Source organism: Siniperca chuatsi, linkage group LG24, assembly GCF_020085105.1.
Source record: "Siniperca chuatsi isolate FFG_IHB_CAS linkage group LG24, ASM2008510v1, whole genome shotgun sequence".
NCBI lineage: Eukaryota > Metazoa > Chordata > Actinopteri > Centrarchiformes > Sinipercidae > Siniperca > Siniperca chuatsi.
In genome coordinates this window covers 9,795,437-9,815,460 of record NC_058065.1, presented here as the reverse complement: position 1 = coordinate 9,815,460, position 20,024 = coordinate 9,795,437, and the positions used below count along the sequence as shown (strand labels likewise).

Here is a 20,024-nt window from a genome sequence, read left to right as displayed (position 1 = left end):
AACTGCCAGCATCTGGTGTCATTTATCAATAAAACTTTTAAACCTGCTAAGAAACTAGAGAAACATCATCAGTACGTTGAAAATAAATGTATCCTTTGGCCAATAGGCGTTTATAACTGTAGCTGTTCTACAGCGCGCCCCCTCCCCAGCAGCTGTATTTGCCTGGAAAGAGAGGCAAACAGCTGGAGGCTGCAGTCGTCTCGTCACTGACTGTCCCCGGTCAGGGCGTGTTGCTAGCTGAGCTCTACTACGTTAGTTAGGCGGGGGCCAGGCCAAGCAGTCGTCTTTTTAACATTTGGCAGACTAATGTTTAATCTATAGTTGATATGGATTTCGACGCTTTATTTAACGAAAATACATTTCAGTTTTCGGACTTCCAGGAGTTCACGGTATGTTGTTGAGCTAAGACCACACTCGGTCAACAAACTACGGAAGCGTTAGCTAAGTTAGCTGACGTTTATGTCAGTTGGTTAAGTTAACGTTGGGTCCCTTGTCCGAATATGTTGATTGATGTCATTACCTAGCTATGACCTAGTCAAGTTACCTGTACGACTGTGTGTCGTTTAAAAATTCTAAATGAAAAAAAAAACTGTTTTAACATAAGTAAACGATAGCTCATATAGCCAGTTAGCTAACGGTAGGAGTTCGTTAGCTACTGTCATTTTACGCTCTCTCTCCGTTGGTCAGCTGCGGGCCTAGCGTTAGCTTAGCTAACGATGTACAACAAGGTATATGGGTAACAGTTGCTGTAAATGATAAATAAATGTAGTGTTGATGGAAGCTTTTGTAAATTTGCGTGTATATAAAATTAGTGCTGAACATATTGCTTTGTTTATAGGTAGCGGTTTATGTTAAGTTAGAATTAATAACAGTTAACTTACTGCTTTTCAACTTAGCTAACCTAGCTAGTTCCCCAAAACTACAGTTAATATAGCTAACCTAGCTAATGTTATTGTTTTTACAGTTTCTTCCTGGACACCAGAAGTTGACTGAACGAGTGAGAAAGCGACTGTATTATGGCCTGGACAAAGACGTTTCTTTAGATGCCCTCTCTTGCCCTGTTACAGGTGAGTTAATGTTAACGTTTAAACTAAGTTAGTAAAGAGAAGTAAGATCCTCCACGACGCACCTTCATAAGAAATACTGGATGTGCAAGTCTTTTTTTCCTGACTTGCTATAAATCAATGTCAGCATAAGAGTCTTTTTGTCTTACATGAAACATTTTTGGGACAACTTCAAAGTTGTGCCAGTATGTAACTTACATGTTACATGTACAGAAGTTACTTATACACTTGCAATCACATGAGTTGACTTTTGTCTTTTTACTCTGTGTTTCCAGATATTGCCGTTGAAATCTTCCAGAAGTCTGCCCCAAGCCCAATACGAAAACTTCAGAAGAAGTATGCTGCTCATGTTTCCAGGTTTGTACTGTTTATTATGCAGGTATGCGTAGATTATACATTCTTTCAGGAACTTAACGTAGCACTACCACTCATACATCTGAAACTAATCTATTTCTTGCTTCAGGGAGGCTTGCATCTCTCCTTGTGCCATGATGCTGGCTCTAGTTTACATAGAAAGGCTCCGACATAGAAACCCTGAATACCTACAAAAGATCTCCTCCTCTGACCTCTTCCTGATCTCCATGGTATGTGTGTTGGGTTTAAAGGTCATTCTAAATGTGTCACAGTGTTATTTCTAGCATGTTCAAATTTCAGAATGGAGTTTGATACTTTTGTTCCCAGGCTGTTGGGGCCTGCTGTTTTCTGCAATTAATAAAGCGAGTATAATATTGCATTGACAAACGCACTGATCTCTCACTGTGAATTAGATGGTTGCCAGCAAGTACCTGTATGACGAAGGAGAGGAAGAGGAGGTTTTCAATGATGAGTGGGGAGCAGCTGGAAAGCTGGATGTCAAAACTGTCAATAACCTGGAGATGAACTTCCTGAATGCTATTGTAAGTGTGTATGCACTGCATGTGGTGTGTGCTTACATGTATGTTTGGTTCAAGTTCTTTGTCCCAATTATTGTGTCCTATCTTCTAGGAGTGGAGCCTCTTCACAGAGCCAAATGACTTATTTGATATACTAAGTCAACTGGAAACCAGGTTGGTGGTCCGCCATGTACAACTTACACTACACTAAAATACAGTGTTTGTAAGAAATATTCAACCCTAAAAAATTTAATTAAGTCAAACAAGCCCACTTACATTCACTGTGATTTAATGTTGTAAAACAAAACATGAAAAAGCAGGGTGAATACTTTTCAGCACTGTAACACCTAAGACTATTTCTGACTCTGGCCTTTGTATCCCCAGCATTGCAGAGCGGCAGGGGATGAAACGTGGCTGGTTCACCTACACTGACCTCTGTGTGCTGCTGGATCAATCAGCATGGAGTCAAGCCCTCACAGCCATCTGCCAGCACTTTACCAAGGTGAGAAGGGAATTTGAGATGAATGGAGCTGAGAGGATTTTTATATGCTTGGAATGTGTCAGCTTCTGTTTTTGTTCTCCATTTATAACTTAAGACCAAAACCAATATTGTAACAACAATACAGTCACAATTATTAAATGAGGAATTAGGTATTAGGATTGTTAACATGTTAGGTTTGATCATCAGATTTGAACTCATTTTGTTTTCAGGTATCCTGTATGCTCGGCCTGGTCTATCTGACCAGTGTGGCTGGCCTTATTGCCACCAGCGCTGTGCTGCACCAGCTCAGTCTCTCCAGAAGCGGCCAGTCCCTGCTTCCACCTCCGGATGAGATTAGCCTGCCCCACCTTCCGACCTTTAACCTAAACTCAGAAGCCCCGTCTGCAGCCCAGCGCCTCCCCTGTTTTGTTCTGGCCAACAAGAGTCAGAACCATCAGACCAGTGCACTTGGAATCGGCCAGCAACACACACAAAGTCCCCCGTCCGCTTCCTCACAGACATCAATATTGTGTCTTTGGGGCTCCCTCCTTGCCTCAATGGGTCACATACATCCTGAAACAAATTCTGAGATGGAAGCTCCCCAAACCTGGTCTCCTGCCGCCTTCTGTCCTGGCTGTCTTGCATCTCTCCCTCCTCTTCAGTGTGGGCTTAGAAACACCTCAACACTCTTCACTCATGGTCCCCTTGATAACCATCAGCATCATGCACCATGGCTGGCCCCCAGCCTTCTTGGAGGGGCGCAACCAAGTCTGAACTCTCGCTTGGGGGTGTTTCCCCCTGTACAGCTGGGACCCTGCCATCCAAAGTCTATGTTACCTGTCGACAAAGCCCAACCTCTGCTCATGCCCGGCTAGAGACTGGTAAACTCCCTTGCTGTCAGCCTGTAGTAATGGACTCTGGAAATTAAACCAGCATTGTTTTCATGACTCATCAACCGCTTCAAGTCATGTTTTTGTTTACTTTTCCAGATCTAAAATACAGGTGCAAAGGCAGGAGCAATTAGGCACTTTTCAGACAGGGTGAGAGTTTCAAAACGCAGCACAGGGTGGAAATTCACTTATAGTTCACTAATGCAGAATACATTTGCCATAAGCAATATGCCATAGTGTTCACTTTATGCTCTGCAACTTGTCTTAGCTGCAGAGATGTTCGCAAGGAATTCGAAGATAATTTGATATGTTTTTCTTGGCTGCAGCCAAACTTGTTTTTGTTTCCCCCACATTTATCCTTGTTTGAAAGTTCATACCGGTCAGATGGTGATGCAGGGCCTGTGTGAGGAGTGTGTTTTGAGTTATTATATCACAGCGGTAATTGTAAAGCTGCTTGCTACTTGGCAGGTTGATGAAAGTGTGTGGAGGATTCACAGCATATCTAAAGGTTGAGGGTTTCACAGTATGTTTTTTTTATGATGGAGCTTTGTGAGAAGAAGGGACTAAACCAGTTTACTTTGTCTTCTAAATTTTGGCTTATCAATATCTGCTTAGTGTTACCATATATTTTTCATTTATGCATAAGGATCTTTACATCAGATATTGGTCATAAACTTGCAGCAAGCACTGATTTTGTACACCAGATTTTGTTACTGTTTGTAAAACAAATTGTCCCCTGCCCTTGTAAACTTTCCCCTTTATTCAGGAGAAAGCATTAATGAAAGGAAACCCTTTGAAGGCAGACTCTGTCTCCATACCTCAGTTTAACTGTCATTGCCCACACAGAAATCAAAAACATCAACTTCTCTTATTCTGGTCAATTATAGCCCAAAAAAAATGTCATAGTCAATATTTGCTGGATTTTACATGGCAACAGGAAGTCACATAACATTAAAGCCACTTTTCTGTAACAGGGTAATGTTTAGCCAAATTTAAGAGATTAACCTATAAGTTTCCGTTTCTGCAAGGGGAAGAAGGTCTGTATAAAAAGAATGGTCCCCTGGGGTTTCATGCAGTTTCTGGTTGGTAAAGGCTAACAGCAGTGTTTCTTTGTTGATGCAGTCTGGAATTTGCACATCTGGCTCCATTTTCATTGCTACAGGACATTCACTCCATCATTACTGCATTGCCAAGTATCTTTACCAGAGAAAAATTTACAGAATTGATTACTTTTTACATACACAGTTGCACATGGTCCCCAGGACATTTACTTTGTAATTGAACCTTTGACAAATTGCTCTGAGCATCTAAATTTGATACAGTTTGAAGCATGAAGTTCTTTAATTTTGTACATGGTGTAAAATGCAAATATTGTACAAATCTGTAGAAAAACTAATAAAGAATGCATTTCTTTGTGACATTTGTGAATTATCGTCTGTGTCAACAACATAGTGTGTAGCCCAAACACACTACTGTGACAAGTTGACAGCCAACAATATGCATTGTATGTTTGGACTCTCGCAAAGACCTCCACTGTATGTAGCCTTGACATTTACTGTATATAGCCCAAGAGTTTATGCCATTTTCATTTCTGGCATAGCAGGGGAAATTGTACCCTCTATGTGGGCCTTGATAAATCATTTAAGCCAGATTTGTAAAACATCTTTAAGGACTAATTCTACGCCAGAAGTTCCACCTTGTGTGTGTTACACCCCTCTGCAGCCAATAAATAGTGGCAAATTAATGTGATTTGACGTGACAGTAAGTGTTATAACAAAGATGGAGAATGCGTCTTGAAAGCCAACGATTCCTTTAAACAACTGTGGAGGCAAGCTGATGTCGACGGTGTTTTACAGAAAAGGGCAGCACATGTCTGGTTTTGGAAGAATCTGGAATGTCCCTCCTCCTGAGCCTGTGCCAGCTTCTTTTACCCCTTCCCTGCGCCCCTCCCCTGACACGTACCACTTGACAGTTCCTAATATAGTTCCCAACTGCTTTGTAGGAAAGGGTAACAAACGGAGCGGAGTCACCAACATTTTGAGCGTGCTGCTTTGAAAACAACTTTTTCATGGACACACAACAGAATCATGGAGCCTCCCTCACAGGTGAAATGTTACTTTGGAATGAGTATAATATGGGGGAAGTGTTTGTGGAGTTTAAACTATTATTGGAACCATTGAAATGAGGAGCCTTGTGGATTTCTAACTATTTTGACAATGTCATGTGGAGAATGTTTTGCTTGCTGTGTTGTAGGTGTCATTCCCAGAAAAGAAGCAGGAAATACAGAAACAAGGTACAATTTCAATAATTGGCATACATGTGTGTTTTGATCTGTCTTTGTAAATATAATAATAATATGTACACATGCAAGTATATGGATCGCATGCTTGTTTGTAACCATGTATGTGTAGGTGTGTGTGTGTGTGTGTGCATGAATGTGTCATGTCTATATCAGCTCTCTACTTAGGTAGTGTGATCAGCCATTGTAATATGTGGTATAATATGTGATTCCTCCCAGACGCCGATGCCACGGTCTACATGAATTTCATGAAAAGTCACTGCTGCTATGACGCCATTCCAACCAGCTGTAAACTGGTTATATTTGATACCACACTACAAGTAAGACTGCAGCATTTCAGTGGAAACATAAAAACAAGACTAGTTCATACATCCAGTATCTCATACTGAAACACACAGAAGCTTGTAAATCCTCTCACTGACTGAATGTATTACTTCCAAAGGTGAAAAAGGCCTTTTTTGCACTGGTGGCAAATAGCTTGAGGGCTGCGCCTTTATGGGACAGCAAGTTACAGAGATTTGTAGGTAAGACAAGGGATTAATGGTAGCCATAGTAAAGTATTGGTCACTGTGAATTATAATAATGGGAACATAAATCCTTTTCTCTTGCAGGTATGCTGACTATTACAGATTTCATCAACATCCTCCATTGCTATTACAAGTCCCCTATGGTGAGCATGAATACCAGACAGTTTAGTTTTCCCACACTTTTAACACAGCATGGATATCATAGATTATCATTTGACACCACGTGTTTTTATTATAAGCCACAGATGGTCATAAAACTATGTTATTTGATCAGCACAGCTTGAATATTTGAGACATGAGCTCCCTCAATGCTGGCAGTACAACACAGTGTGAAACTCCCACACTTGACAGAAGGTTTTGCAGCATTGCAGTATTTGATTTGACCGGTCTTTGATCTGTAATTATTGATTCATAACTTGACATTGGGGTTTCCCTCTAAAGGTTCAAATGTATGAGCTGGAGAGCCACAAGATTGAGACATGGAGAGGTGATTCATTTCAGAGTAAAAAAACCCACATAGATCAATGATATTATCTCTGCATGCACATCTCTGTGATTTCCATTAGAGCTATCTCTCTTCTTCTGTCTAGATGTCTACTTACAGTCTTCCAATCACTTCCTCATTAGTATTTCTCCTGCAGCCAGGTGAGTTCACACCACTCGAGATGCACTCTTTGATACTATTTTACCTTTTTACATTCCAGCCAACTGTCTATCCCGCCAGGCAGTAAATTCCTCTGTTGTCTCTTCTACTCTTTCCTCTCAGCCTCTTTGATGCCATCTATTCCTTACTTAAATATAAGATCCACAGGCTGCCAGTCATCGACCCCGAGTCTGGAAATGTCTTGCACATTCTGACCCACAAAAGAATCCTAAAGTTCCTCCATATATTTGTGAGCAAGCTTCAACTCAGAGGTTAAGGGTGTCGTGTACTTTCATTTAAACCTGATGTTTGTGTTTGTCATAACCTTGCTATGAAAAAAGGACTGTGGCAACAGTGTTCTTCTACTACGGTGTTTGGATGTTTTCAGGGAAAAAGAGTTCCCAAGCCTGCATTCATTCGAAGGCAGATCCAGGAGCTTGGGATCGGAACTTTCAGGAACATCGCCACTGTTCAGCAAACAGCAACGCTTTACGATGCCCTCTCCATTTTTGTGGAAAGGCGGGTGTCTGCACTGCCTGTGGTGGACGAACAAGGTATGCTCTTATAATTTTTTTACATTATAAAGCTGTATTTATTAGCATTGATTGGGTATTACAGTTTACCAATAAACTGAAGAAAGTATCCAAACTCTAGCACTGATATTACAGCACCCAACAATTTGTTTTCTCAGGCAAAGTGGTGGCACTCTACTCTAGATTTGATGTGATTGTAAGTACTATATAGAAACATTCAAGAAATCTAACATCTTACGCGGTTTTTGCTGACACCTGCTCAGACACCGGGGTATCTGTGTTTGCTCTGTGGCAGAATCTAGCAGCCCAGAAGACTTACAACAATCTGGACATGACTATGCAGGAGGCCATTCGCAGACGCGGATGTTTTGTTGAGGGAGTAATCAAGTGCTATCCCGATGAAACCTTGGAAACCATCATAAACCGTATAGTCAAAGCTGAGGTAGATATTTCCTTCAAAAGAGTTTGCTCTCTTCGAGTTCAAACATTTCTCGTAAGATCGGAGAAATACAGGAGAACATTCTTTGCTTGTCATTTTCCTGCTTATCCCAGGTCCATCGGCTGGTCCTGGTGGACAGGGCTGACGTGGTGAAGGGCATCATGTCTCTGTCTGATCTGCTGCAGGCCATGGTCTTAACCCCTGCAGGTATTGACGCCCTTTTGTCCTAGCACCAGGGGACAGAGGGTACCCTTCCCTCCTTTACCACCTGTGTAGGCTTGAGTCCTGGCCAGTGTGCCCAGCCAGGTAGACTCTGGAGCCCATCCCGCCCACAACAACCCCCTCCCACGCACCCAGAGGCCTTGACCCCACATGTCAGCTTTTCGTGTGTTTCTCAGCGCAATTTTAAAAAAACATGCTGCTTTCACATTCGCTCCACTGTTATGTGCAAATGACCAAATCTTGCACACAAACCCACAGACATGCATGTGGTCTCACTCACACAACCCCGGCTGCTTGACTGATGCTTTGCAAGCACGGATCATGTAGATTTTGTGAGGATACTCATGATAGTTGCTGGGTAGAATCATAGTAGCTTTTGCTTATGTCTTTCAGGAATCAACTTGTGACTCAAATGAAAGATCACAAGTGGAAGAAAAATTCCCTGGGTGTGCTGCTGTTTACATTAAGATGCCTTCCCTGATTTATGTGCTGTATTCAAGTACCAATGGACAGTGAGCTGACCTTGAGACTGTTATGAATCTCTATAGGTCTCCAGCACAATGTCCATATTGGCTGCATTTGATCAAATTGATCAATATATGTTTACTCAAAACTGTATATTTCTGTATTAAACATTTGTATCAAACTTGCTGGTGTGTGGGCTTTTCAATGCTTGACATGTGCTTCTATAGAAGCGTTTACAAAATAAGAATAAAAATTTAACATACATAGAGCTATAGTCCTAAATATACACAATATAGATTACCAGCAATAGTAGTTGCAGTAGTAGAAGTAGCACTGGTAGTGAGAGGCTGTACATATTGGGGGTGAGACATTTCATGCATGCAGCAAAATCCCCAACCACATGGTGGTACACTTCGGCTTTAACCCGACTCTCCATAAACAGTAAACAAGGAAACACGTGACTGTATTTTTTTTTTCCTCATCCATGACGGGCCTTGTGATCCGTCCGCCCATCTGTGTCATTGGTACATCAAGTTGCCAGAAGTTATCAAGCATAAGGCCGGAACTTGATGTTGCCTTCAAAGTAAAATAAACTTACCTCACATAAAATCTCTGTAACCAAATTTTTATGAAATTATTACTAATCATTATAATAAATATCTGTAAAAACACCTTGCATATGTTTTGTATTTAGAGTCTGTAAACTTTAAACAGCGCCATGTTTTGTAACCTGCGTTGGTTTAAATAACCATGAATAGATGCATTTGTATGCTATATGCTATAAATTAAGTTATCTTTTACCAAAACATTTGTGACTTAATTTTTCAAAGCTTGTATTGGCATTCACCAAAATAAATATTCCCTATTCATCATGTTCGCTTTGGTACTTTTTGTACCAGGCAATCTATTTGAAAGTCACAACCGGAAGCTTTTTTTTATTTTTTAAGTCCGTCACACTTGACGCTGATCTTTCCATATACCCCGTGATACCCAAAACAACATAACAAAGTAGGGGAAACATGGCGAGCGAAGAGGAGGCAAGAAGACACCCTTCGGTTACCTCGTCTTCGGTCGGCCTAGAGGCTCTGTTCCCTGCAGGGACATCGGAGCAGGCCTGCGGGGACGCAAACCCGGAGCTCGTCCGCTTGCGGGAGCGTCTTCAGGGTTGGCTATCGCAGTATGAGCCCCTACTGCTATGGGTGCAGAGGCTGCTGGTGTGGGAGAGGCCGTTGTACAGCATCACTGTCGCCCTGACACTCAACACATTATTCTGGTAAACGTCGAGTCCGTGCCCCACCTTGTTGACAACTCGATAAGGTTGCATTGAACATCATTAGCTAGCTGGCTAATGTCAGCGAGGATATTACGAGTGAATGTCAAGATAAGTTAGCTAATCCCACGTCTTTAGCCTATTGCTAACGTAGCTTGCAAGACAGTTTAAACTTAATTTTCAGCACGGCAAATTTGGCGTCTTGTATTAAACACTATTAGGAAAAACATTATTGCGCTGATACAATAGACAACCAGAGTTACTTTGAGTTGTTACTCCTGTTTTGTTCTGCTAATCCTAATAAACACTCATGTCATGCTGAGTGGCCCAGGCCTTGTTAACCAGCTGTCAGTGACAGCCAACTAACACAGGTGCTATGTAGATGTATTTATTAAGTCTGATTTGGAAGTGAGTTTCGTGACATTATATGTATGTTTATTATATTTATGTGTTGAACATAAGCCAATTGGTGGTTATCTATGTGGCTCCACAGGCTCCTGTCATCCACCTCCCTGCGGCCTCTGTTCCTGTTGAGTGTGTCCCTGCTGGGACTTATGCTACTGGAGAGATGGAAGCCCAAGTTGCCCATCATTACTGGTAAGCCCAGGCCTTTATGTAATTTGAATCTGGTCCTCAGGCTTTGTCACTCATTGCCCAAGCAAATGTTCACTGTTGCTGAGCCAATTAAAATCTATATTTATGGAAGACAGTACCTTCACTGGATGGAGACACCTGCTACAGATATGTCATTGTTTACACTGTGTGTGTTTATCTACTTTAGATGGTTTTAAAGTACTTTTATTCAACTTTCATTAAAAGCATCACAGCAGGGCGTTTGGTTTCCAGTAGAGACATCAAATTGTTCATAGTCATGATACTATAAAAATCTTTTAATCAGGAGTGGTTTCCATTGCAAATACCGTGTTGCTATTGATTTGAAGCTGCTGATAACTGACAGTTCTTGAATATTCAGCATTCAGTGTTCACTTTCATACAAGTATTTGTGAGATTTTACAAGCTTTATTTTTCCTGCAGTGGTTTTGCCTTGTCAAGGTGGGAAATCCTCAAGCAAATATGTGACTGAAAGATTCTAAATCTATTGAAAATAAGCATAGTGTTATTATTAGTATTCTTATGTATCAGGTAATGCATACCGGATGGGAAATCTTACATTCTAATCAAGTTTAGGTTTTAGTTTAGGTTTCCCGCATACAACCAGTGTAGGATTGTTTGATTTTTCTATAAATATGTAATCAAACACACTGCATCATATCAGATGTGGCAAAATAAACGTGTTTTTATGCTCCAAGAACCACAAGCAGAAACATTAAAAACACATTTTGTAAAATAATCTTTCCACCCCTTGAGGCTCTATGGTAATCCTGAAAAAATGGCCATTTGATTTGTTTACTAAAACACATTTTTTGTTCATGATATGCTACTAATTGTGTGTTTTTCTCCTACTGTAGTTCAACATGCAGAGGCTCACCCTGTACAAAGGTGTGTAGTGTGAGCATATTATTTGCAATATATTTTTCTTCATGACACTGCTCTTGTGTCTTCATATCCTGTAGTAGTTCAAAATAAGAGCATATGTTAAATTCCAACAGCGTGAAGTCCTGTCTTTATGTTTATGACATTTTCCTCACATGTCACACCATATCATCAGAAATAATTATAGGCTACTGGTCTAGTTTAGTCAGTTGTATTTGTGTTCATCTCTGTGTGTGTCATCACATTAACATGGAATCCTACACTACCTGCTCTCTGCAGTCATTTAAATACAGCTTGAAGTACCTTAAGTATAGATTTTCATTCTTTTCAAGTCTTGATTTTCTCACTCTCTTCCTGTGTTTGTTTGTTTGTGTGTGTGTGTGTGTGTGTGTGTTCTTGTTTGCGTACAGTGAAACAGTGAGCGTGGAGCAGCGTCTGCTCAGTATTCCTGAGCTCAGCCACCACCTGGCTGAGAGCTACCTGACCTGCTGCCTGTACCTGCAGGAGATGCTGCAGTACAAACGACAGAACCATGGCAAGGTACGGCACGTTGCCAGTTGTGAGAACTCATCCAGACATATCATACACAAACACGCCACACACCTCCAGAGATGCCACTTTTTCCACTTCCTCATCTAAGCCTAATTTCTCTTACTTGTTCTGTTTCCCAGTTCTGTGTGATGATGTGTAGTGGCTGCTTTGTACTTGGTGTGGTTGGACATTATGTTCCAGGAATCATGATCTCCTATATTATAGGTGAGTCACCTCTTGCCTAATTGACTTTTTTTTTTTTTTTTTTTTTTTAAACTGTTGTGCTAAGCCCTAAATTTCCATTGGATGTGTGCATGTCATGACAGAGAGTGTGTGATAATAGGTAATAATTGCAGTCAATGGAGTAATCACATTTCCTTGTGGTCTTGCATTCCTTGTTAATGCATTTACTAAATATCAGGAATCCTGTTGGTGTAGGTTAATGTTTATCTAATAGGTCATGCTTGTATTTTAATATTTTGTAGCATATGGATATTTTTCTATCAACTGTTAAAATGTAACTCCTTATACCTCATTCATAGATCAGGTAATGTGATCCTCATTAAAAATCAGCCTTTCTTGCATACACTCCATGTGCATTTGGAGCATCTTGCTTTGATACTCGTGAAGAATAAGGGCAGTATAACGTTGTGAATGTTTTGTCTGTGCATCTGTTCAGTCCTGAGCGTGCTGCTGTGGCCGCTGGTGGTGTACCACGAACTGATCCAGAGGATGTACACGGGCTTGGAGCCAATCCTGATGAAACTGGACTACAGCATGAAAGGAGATACCGAGCACCGCAAGCACGACAAGAGGAGTGAGTGCTACTGTGACACCTTCAGGCTGTAGATTTAGCTCTAACTCTCGGGGAATTACATCAAATTAAAATCCTGCAGCTATTAAAACACGTTTGTGTTTGTAACATTAATACAGGTCTTTAGCATGCGAGGAGGGAGTGGTATACAACGAGCTTGAGTTTTGAATCGATGTAGATCACCTTTCTTTTCCCTCTTACTGATACCCAACCTCAGAAGCAAACCACTGCAAATATAATAATTTAAATAATTATGTAAATAGAACTGTGTTGAATATCAAGAAAGTGTGATTAAGTCTCTCTGGTTACATTTGTACCTAGATCCCATATCTCCCAGTGTAACGGGATGTTACACATGCACTGTTGCTCATTCTGAAAGTATGACATAAAACCGAGTGCCATTCTGCCTTTGAATCAGCTCTCACAGTCTTTTGTTACTATCGGGTTCTCCAGGGTGACATTTTAAAAGTGTGTGTGTGTGTTTTAACAGAGGTGAAGAAGGAGGTGGAGGAGGGGGACGAACCTAGAGCTGAAACAGAAAGTGAGAGTGAGGAGGAGCTGTCCTGTTTCGCCCCAACGGTATGGACACACACCTGAAACCTCATCCCACATTACACTGCCACATAGAGTAGACTTTTCTGAGGGTATGTATAGCATAAGACCAACTGAGGAAGCAGCAGTAGTGTTGGGAGCAGGGCATGTGCTGTGCCTTGGCTTTTATGAATTAAGCTGGAATGAGAATGGAGCTCTGTAGTGTGGAGCAGTAAATGTCTTCAAGGAATATATTTCAGGTACTACCACATTCCATTACTGTAGGACTTACATAGTACTTCTATTCAGCAACTGACACTTTCAATGTAAAGTCAGGTATTAAGTCACAATGCTGTGTCTATGGAAAGAAGTCTGCAGAGCACAGTGCAAATTTAAGAATTTAAATGTAAATGACAAATTTATCTGACTGGTTTACTGCTGTGATTCTCAGTACTTGAAGGTCACAGTCCCCAGCAGGGAGTTCATGCCTGCTGTTGCATGTGTAAATTCACATAATGATGAACTCTTGATGTCAAAGTCTTACTTATATTCACCCTTGTATTGTTTTGTTTTTCTGTTGTATTTTTACCTCAGGATTCCAATAAAGGCGATTATGGAAAGGGGGATGATGATATGTTTGTGTTTTAGCAGTGATATAACGCTGTGTTTTTGTTGGTCAGGTGGATGTGAAGACTACAGCTCTGGCAATGGCCATCACAGACTCAGAGTTGTCAGATGAGGAGGCATCCATCTTGGAGAGTGGAGGGTTCTCAGTGTCCAGAGCCACCACTCCTCAACTCACTGATGTCTCTGAAGGTAAATGATCACTCATATCAACGTCAGAATTTTTTGCCTGGGAGGAAAGATAGGGAGTCAGTTCAGCTCTGGAGCCAGATCATATTATAGCCACAATGCTGGTCTGCCAGCAGAAAACGAGTATTTAGCTCGTAAGTAAAGTGTGCATGCAGATGTTTTTTTCCTTTGTCATGCTTCAGTGGCTCTGTGCATCAGTGGTTTTCTTTATAACTGGGTAATTACAGGATTTTCAGCTCAAGTCTGCACTCTAGTAAACAGAGCAACATACTGTATATTTGTGATTTATTGCTGTTACCTCCTCTCTTGTGTAATTTGCCCTCACCTCCTGGTATATTCACTTTTTCTGTCTTGTTTTTAAAACCAAAAACATCTTGATCTGTGAAGTGTTCTATAAATTATATTTGGTTTAAACGCTCAAGTCAGTTGAGAATTTTTTTTCCACTGTCTCATTTCTACTGCAGACCTGGACCAGCAGAGTTTACACAGTGAACCAGAGGAGTCCTACCTGCGGGATCTCCCTGAGTTCCCCTCAGTTGAGGAGTTTCCGTCCATCGAGCACAACCTGCTCCACTTCCCTCTGCGAGGCCCCGGCCAGGGTGACGGAGCCCAGCCTGGTGCTCAATCAGAGGGGGAACCATTGAGCCCCGCCAGCCTCCTTATCCAGCACCTAGCATCTCCGCTCCACTTTGTGAACACACACTTCAACGGACATGGACGACCACCTGGGAGTGAGGAGGGCATGTTGCCTGTGCCAGGCGCAGGGGAGGAAGCAGGGGGGCAGGAGGGAGAGGAGAAGGAAGCAGTGACCCAGGGTGCACAGCGGTCTTTGGAGGCCTTGAGCGAGGAGATAGTGAGCACAGCCATCTCCACTGTGGTGCAGAACACTCTGTCAGCCCTGCTGCGTTCCAGTGAGGCCAGTGAGGAGCCCACACTGGCTGAGTTTCTTCCCACTGAAATCCCACCGGGTGCTCTCGAGACCTCCAACCAACCCACTGACACCACTGCTAACACTACAATTACTACAATAGGGGCGCTGGGGGCTGACGGGGACCCGGATGAGGCGATTACGACAGAAAGCGGCGCCGGCGAGGAGATGCCTGACGACACGCTAGTTCCAACCGAGGAAGAGGACTTTGAGCTTCTGGACCAAAGTGAACTGGAGCAGTTGGATGAGGGGCTGGACCTCAGCTCTGACAGACAGGTGGTGGGAGGAGCCTCAGGAGCTCCAGAGACACCTCCATCTCCTCAGCATCAACCACAGTCATAGCTTCCCTGTTGCCTCCCCCAGCCCCCACAACTGTTTTGTTTTTATTTTTACATTAGAACTACATTATATCCATACATACTGCTATATACAAAACATTTATCTCAGAGTTTGGCGTTTAATACGACTGGTTGGTGATTGTGTGGGAGATGGTTGAGATTACTCGATGCGTTCTGGGCAGAACTGGCTTGGGTTAACAGTTATAGAGACATCATTATTGTCAGGGGTTGCAACGCATTTTTAGATCTGGTTTTGCTTTATCATCTAGCATTGAAATTAGCAAGCAAATTTCTTACTGCGTAGTGAAAACCTTGTCCATGTTCAGTCTCATGTCACAATAATGATGCCTTTATTTTCTACATTGGCTAAGAGCTTAACCCTCCCACCTTGTTTTCATTCACAAGCAGATGTTTATCTAGATGGTGTTATGAAGAGTTGAGATGTTGGATTATATAACTATTAATATATGCTATAAATTATTTAATTATTTAATTAATAAATGTAACGGTCCGTCGATGAAACTTTATTGTTGAGGAGGAGTTTAAAAGTAAATTTGATCACTTCAGTTGCCCATAATGATTGTATGATAATCATTTTAATGACACCATAGATGTCCAGGTTTAACATGTAGTTGTGTATTCCCAGAGTTAGACTTGGTAAAACAATAGTATTATCCTTCACTTTATCCTAATCTCCAAGGTGTCCAAGGTTACAGTTTTGACAGAAGCATTCAGTCAGTAGTGGTCTTTCACTTGTTGCCTAGAAATGGAAACTTAATCTTTGACATTGTTGGATGTTGACCAGTAGTAGATCTTTACCCATACACATAAGTGACTTTGATGTGGCAAGATAAAAGAAATGTTCCTGAATTTCCTCTCTGTTATTGATGCCTCATTTTTATTAATACTTGTGAATAGATTTTAATTTCATACATCCATATGTAATTGGTCCATATGTAATTGAATTTATTCTTGATCTACAACTTTGTTGGAAAACACAGGCTTCTTGTCAGATAGGCCCATCTATACCCAACTATTTGTACATGTATAGTCATAACTGGGATATGTATATCTACCAAAATAACCTCCTTTGTGCCACGACAAGTCCATGCATGCCATACATCACGCATGTATTTACCATGATCAATATTTGAGGTAAATTTTCAAAAGAATGTTACTTTTACTGGAGCAGATTTGTTTTCTGTTTTTGGAGGGACATAATAGTTAAATTACACATTATGTATCTGGCCATTGCAGGGGATTTGTGGAAAATGGTTTACATGACAAAAAGAAATCTAGTACTATACTCGACTGTATAAAGAGGCCAGTTTTGCTTTTGTAAACCACTCAGCATCCAAATCTCAGGGGTGGGTTGTACAAATTGAATATAGCATTGCAGAATATGTGTCCATATCCCGACTTGTCGTAGTGCATTGTATTTGTACTAACCTTTACTTTTTTCAGTCAATGCCTCCTTGTGTATAGTGTAGAACGTGTATATTCTGCATGTAAAAACAGCACTCTGTTCAAGTTCTCCTTGTCAACTGACAAAGTACTGCACAATTTGTGAGAAAAAAAAATCAATTTGAATGTTTCAGGTTAAAAGAGCCCATTAAATTCCGTTTGTTTAATATTTAATTACCAACCAGGGGAATACATGTTTTGATGTGTCCTCATTTTTAAGACTACCCAACTGTAAATGGAAATGGGTGGCAAGTGATAACATCAGATTTAGAGGATATTAACAGACTAGTTTGTGTATGGTAGTAGTGTGTGATATGCTTCAAATATTGCTTCTTGAATTATTAAAAAAAAGCACCTACTGAACTGTACAATTTTAAAAAAAGGAATATATTTTCTAATTTCTCCTTTTTCCATAAAGTACTCAGTTTGATCTTTTACATCTAAAAATATAACAGCTATGGATGAGTTTCATGAAGTGGAAAAGATTTATTGTCATTAAACTGGTCAAATAAAACTGCAACTCCACATGTGAAAGTAAGAGAATAAAAGAACAAACTGAAAAAAACTTAAGATGTGTCACTGAAATGTATCTGGATTATTTCCTTTGATCATTTTAACCAATTTCCAGCCTATGTTTTTAGTCTGTGTTGTCAATATGCAATTTTTTTTATGTCTTATCAGCGGTCTTCTGTATTCATAACAATAGGGAATTTTCTGATCCAAGTTCTTTTTCCTGGGAAAGAAAAACAACTCTGTTAGTACCTTTTTTAGAAGCATTTTTTGAAATGTGTATTGTGCAACATCCGTCGTTAATTTTGTAACTTGACATACCTGCCTGAGTTCACTTGCAGAAAGCTGAAGTCTCTCCTTCAACTCGTCTCCAACAGTCACATCAGACAGCACAGACCATTTACCGTCTGTGAAGGTTACTGGAACTGAGAGGACGATGTCATCTGGGAGGTTGTAGTAACCTACAAGTAGCCAAAGACAATCACATTTTAACACTAGTTAGATAAGTCAAAATCAGGAGAACTAAAATGTGGATTTGGATATTGATCCCTCATTTAAAATGTTTCTTAAACATAAACTTCATCCCTGCACATACTACCCGTTGCCCATTACAATGTTTGTCACACATTGTGCTCGGCTGTGTCTTCACCTGGGCAAAGTACACCCATAGAGAAGACCACATCTGGACTATAAATGCCATTCCAAGCCTTTAGGACAGTGAGGATCCCATTGGCGGTTGACATGACAGCTGCTCGGCAGGTCTTTGAAGCCACAACCGCACGCTGACGACATACCGACTCCTGAAAGTCTGGTTCTAACCATTTCCTGGAAGAGAGAAGGAGATTATTGGCTTTTTTGGCATTTCCCAGCACAGGATGTTTTTGATCAGAGCAGTCAGACTGATGGGGTCAGATGTATTGTGCAATCAACACTGGCACAGACCTCAGTCGCAGCAGGGTACAGTTATCATATTATGTTATCATGCCTTATCATGTTTTGTTTGTTTAGCCTGCCGAAGTGCTAGATGGGTGGAGTTAATCAATAAAATTAGATATGGAATTAATCTAGTGTTTAAAGCACACTAAGAAATAATTACCTGTACTTCTGAACCAGGAGTCTGAAGAAATACCTATTACTTATTGAAATCCTGTTTGTTATTCTAACAAACCTTTCATGGAGAATCTTTTGGACTGGCTGGGAGAAGAAAGCTGGTCCTTTGATTGCCCCATCATAGTTGAAAACTTTTGCCCTCTGCAGGTCAATGTAGAAACTACCACTGATGTTTCCCCACACCATGACATTTGTAACATCTAAAGCAGAAGAAGAGGGAGGACTAATTAATCTTGCATGAAACGTAACTGTGGGAGTACACAGTAGGTAAATGTGAATCAGCTTCACCAAACTGAGGGAGAGGATTTACAGTAGCTACCTGAAGACCTCACTTTCAGCTTCTTTGCAATAATGGCCCTGGCTTCATTCTCCAGCTGAGTTGCCATTGTGACAAACTGGTGGCTGTCAATGGAGCGTGCCTTGTCCAGAAGAAGTGAGCATCTCAGGTTGACAAAAGAGTCACCAGACACAATCACCTTCACCTCCTTGTTGGCCCTTGTGTCAATGAGTTGTCCGTACTCTCTGTACCTGTCTGAGATTCCCTTTACCTTTTTCTTCTTCTTTTCCTCCTCATTCTCATTCTCTGTATCACTGTCATCAGACCACCACTCATCCAGCAGTAGAATGACGTCCGCTTCTTGGAAGGCCTGTTCCAGATCTGTGTGAATGGTCACCTGTGAATAAATATAGTTAGATGGCTTTATGTTCCTTCTGATATGGTTGAAAAATTCCTAAAAACTACCATACTTGATGGAGCAGATGGAGTGCCAGGTCCTCCGTCTCCATCCTCAGCCACTGCAGTCCCTCCTCGTTTCCCTCCAGGTCCAGTAGGTGGAGGCTGATTGCAGAAACGTGGGGGAACACCTCAGCAGAGAGCAGACTGGGGATCAGGAAGTGGCAGGTTGGGCTGAGAGCACTGGAAAGTTATGGAAATGCATTTGACACTTGAAACATTTCCACAAATTCCTCAGGGGGGGAAAATGTATCTTTCTCTTGAGTTGTTCAGACTAACCCACCTGACGATCCATATATGAAGGGGATTGATAAGACTGAAACGATGCTGCTCCTCTACAATAAGGTTCATCTTGGTTTCCAGATTCTCTGCTGCAACACTCAGCATTACATCTGTAGGCATGTCTGATGTGATGCCGTAGTAGTCCTACACAAACATTGATTAAAGAACCTGATTGGCAGGTTTGAAAGTTTGAGTATGGAAGTGATTTTAATTAAGAAAACCTAACCTATGCCTACCTGACAATGCTCTAGGAAGTCACTGAAGCCCCCTAAGAGCATCCCTTTCCCCCCTTGGGCCACCAGTTCCCTCCAAACCAAAGGGGACTGCTCGTGTTTCCAACCATTTCTTTTGCAGGTGGCCTCCAGCCATTCCTGTCAGAGACCAGTGAGAGGTTACATTCAGGTGTATATACTAATATTTACAGAATATTTATAGAATATACAAATTATTTGTAAATATAATAATATAATTAATAATCTCAAAATAGGAATATGACCTTCCATTTATCTGGGAGGATGGATATCTTGTGGATGCTGAAGTTTGGCAGAGATCGTTGCAGACTGTCTGCTAATAGTTCCGCTTTGGCATAATGTGGGCAGTCTGTTTTACCTGCAGAGGTTAAAATTGTAGAAATCAGAAATGCGATATTTTGATATAGTTACAGTTAAATTCTAAAAGATAAAAAGTAAAATCAAACTTTACCAGCAAGCACAAATTTTGCCATTCTATCCGGGTGGTATTGGTTGCTAGGAAACCGGCGGTGTAGCGCTT

At 41.2% G+C, this 20,024-nt stretch overlaps 4 protein-coding genes across 9 annotated transcripts; 3 read left to right on the top strand and 1 right to left on the bottom strand.

The window, feature by feature from the left end:
• Positions 1–140: 140 nt before the first annotated feature.
• On the top strand, positions 141–4,725 carry cnppd1 (cyclin Pas1/PHO80 domain containing 1). Of its 2 annotated transcripts, none has more exons than XM_044188049.1 (8): positions 141–389; positions 965–1,067; positions 1,340–1,421; positions 1,528–1,648; positions 1,832–1,960; positions 2,049–2,110; positions 2,321–2,438; positions 2,648–4,725. In XM_044188049.1, the coding sequence occupies exons 1-8, from the start codon at positions 327–329 to the stop codon at positions 3,290–3,292; spliced, it is 1,323 nt and encodes a 440-aa protein (XP_044043984.1). In that variant the 5' UTR covers positions 141–326; the 3' UTR covers positions 3,293–4,725. The 2 variants fall into 2 exon arrangements, with proteins under 2 accessions (XP_044043984.1, XP_044043985.1); XM_044188050.1 differs by lacking the exon at positions 141–389 and adding an exon at positions 561–728.
• A 137-nt stretch (positions 4,726–4,862) lies between these two features.
• Positions 4,863–8,520, top strand: prkag3a (protein kinase, AMP-activated, gamma 3a non-catalytic subunit). 4 transcript variants are annotated; one of them, XR_006377041.1, is made up of 13 exons: positions 4,863–5,412; positions 5,561–5,600; positions 5,826–5,926; positions 6,049–6,130; positions 6,218–6,276; positions 6,575–6,620; positions 6,724–6,778; positions 6,900–7,026; positions 7,165–7,330; positions 7,468–7,505; positions 7,605–7,751; positions 7,862–8,054; positions 8,364–8,481. XR_006377041.1 is itself a non-coding variant. In XM_044188054.1 (13 exons), the coding sequence occupies exons 1-13, from the start codon at positions 5,395–5,397 to the stop codon at positions 8,375–8,377; spliced, it is 987 nt and encodes a 328-aa protein (XP_044043989.1). In that variant the 5' UTR covers positions 4,863–5,394; the 3' UTR covers positions 8,378–8,520. The 4 variants fall into 4 exon arrangements, 3 of the variants coding, with proteins under 3 accessions (XP_044043989.1, XP_044043987.1, XP_044043988.1); XM_044188054.1 differs by having other exon boundaries at positions 7,862–7,955; positions 8,364–8,520; XM_044188052.1 differs by having other exon boundaries at positions 7,862–8,487.
• An 848-nt stretch (positions 8,521–9,368) lies between these two features.
• Positions 9,369–17,188, top strand: retreg2 (reticulophagy regulator family member 2). The gene is made up of 9 exons (XM_044188046.1): positions 9,369–9,708; positions 10,199–10,302; positions 11,175–11,205; positions 11,610–11,739; positions 11,871–11,955; positions 12,410–12,547; positions 13,035–13,123; positions 13,756–13,891; positions 14,353–17,188. Exons 1-9 carry the CDS (start codon positions 9,455–9,457, stop codon positions 15,156–15,158), a joined length of 1,773 nt encoding a protein of 590 aa, XP_044043981.1. The 5' UTR covers positions 9,369–9,454; the 3' UTR covers positions 15,159–17,188.
• mdh1b (malate dehydrogenase 1B, NAD (soluble)) lies at positions 17,081–20,007 on the bottom strand. Of its 2 annotated transcripts, none has more exons than XM_044188047.1 (10): positions 19,956–20,007; positions 19,750–19,862; positions 19,490–19,624; positions 19,255–19,397; positions 18,986–19,154; positions 18,558–18,912; positions 18,225–18,438; positions 17,778–17,953; positions 17,450–17,589; positions 17,081–17,351 (listed from the first exon to the last, which is right to left on the bottom strand). In XM_044188047.1, exons 1-10 carry the CDS (start codon positions 19,975–19,977, stop codon positions 17,313–17,315), a joined length of 1,506 nt encoding a protein of 501 aa, XP_044043982.1. In that variant the 5' UTR covers positions 19,978–20,007; the 3' UTR covers positions 17,081–17,312. The 2 variants fall into 2 exon arrangements, with proteins under 2 accessions (XP_044043982.1, XP_044043983.1); XM_044188048.1 differs by having other exon boundaries at positions 18,297–18,438.
• Between the last annotated feature and the right edge of the window lie 17 nt (positions 20,008–20,024).

Bases quoted from the DNA above. Each gene is read 5' to 3' on its own strand.
- cnppd1 (XM_044188049.1), top strand. From the start codon at position 327: ATGGATTTCGACGCTTTATTTAACGAAAATACATTTCAGTTTTCGGAC. The intron at 1,068-1,339 runs GTGAGTTAATGT...CTGTGTTTCCAG, and splicing joins CCTCTCTTGCCCTGTTACAG to ATATTGCCGTTGAAATCTTC. The intron at 1,649-1,831 runs GTATGTGTGTTG...ACTGTGAATTAG, and splicing joins ACCTCTTCCTGATCTCCATG to ATGGTTGCCAGCAAGTACCT.
- prkag3a (XM_044188052.1), top strand. The intron at 6,131-6,217 runs GTAAGACAAGGG...TTTCTCTTGCAG, and splicing joins CAAGTTACAGAGATTTGTAG to GTATGCTGACTATTACAGAT. The intron at 6,621-6,723 runs GTGATTCATTTC...TCTTCTGTCTAG, and splicing joins CAAGATTGAGACATGGAGAG to ATGTCTACTTACAGTCTTCC.
- retreg2 (XM_044188046.1), top strand. From the start codon at position 9,455: ATGGCGAGCGAAGAGGAGGCAAGAAGACACCCTTCGGTTACCTCGTCT. The intron at 9,709-10,198 runs GTAAACGTCGAG...GTGGCTCCACAG, and splicing joins ACACTCAACACATTATTCTG to GCTCCTGTCATCCACCTCCC. The intron at 11,206-11,609 runs GTGTGTAGTGTG...GTTTGCGTACAG, and splicing joins GAGGCTCACCCTGTACAAAG to TGAAACAGTGAGCGTGGAGC.
- mdh1b (XM_044188047.1), bottom strand. From the start codon at position 19,977: ATGGCAAAATTTGTGCTTGCTG. The intron at 19,625-19,749 runs GTCATATTCCTA...GGTCTCTGACAG, and splicing joins TCCTCCCAGATAAATGGAAG to GAATGGCTGGAGGCCACCTG. The intron at 19,155-19,254 runs GTGGGTTAGTCT...ATAACTTTCCAG, and splicing joins CTTCATATATGGATCGTCAG to TGCTCTCAGCCCAACCTGCC.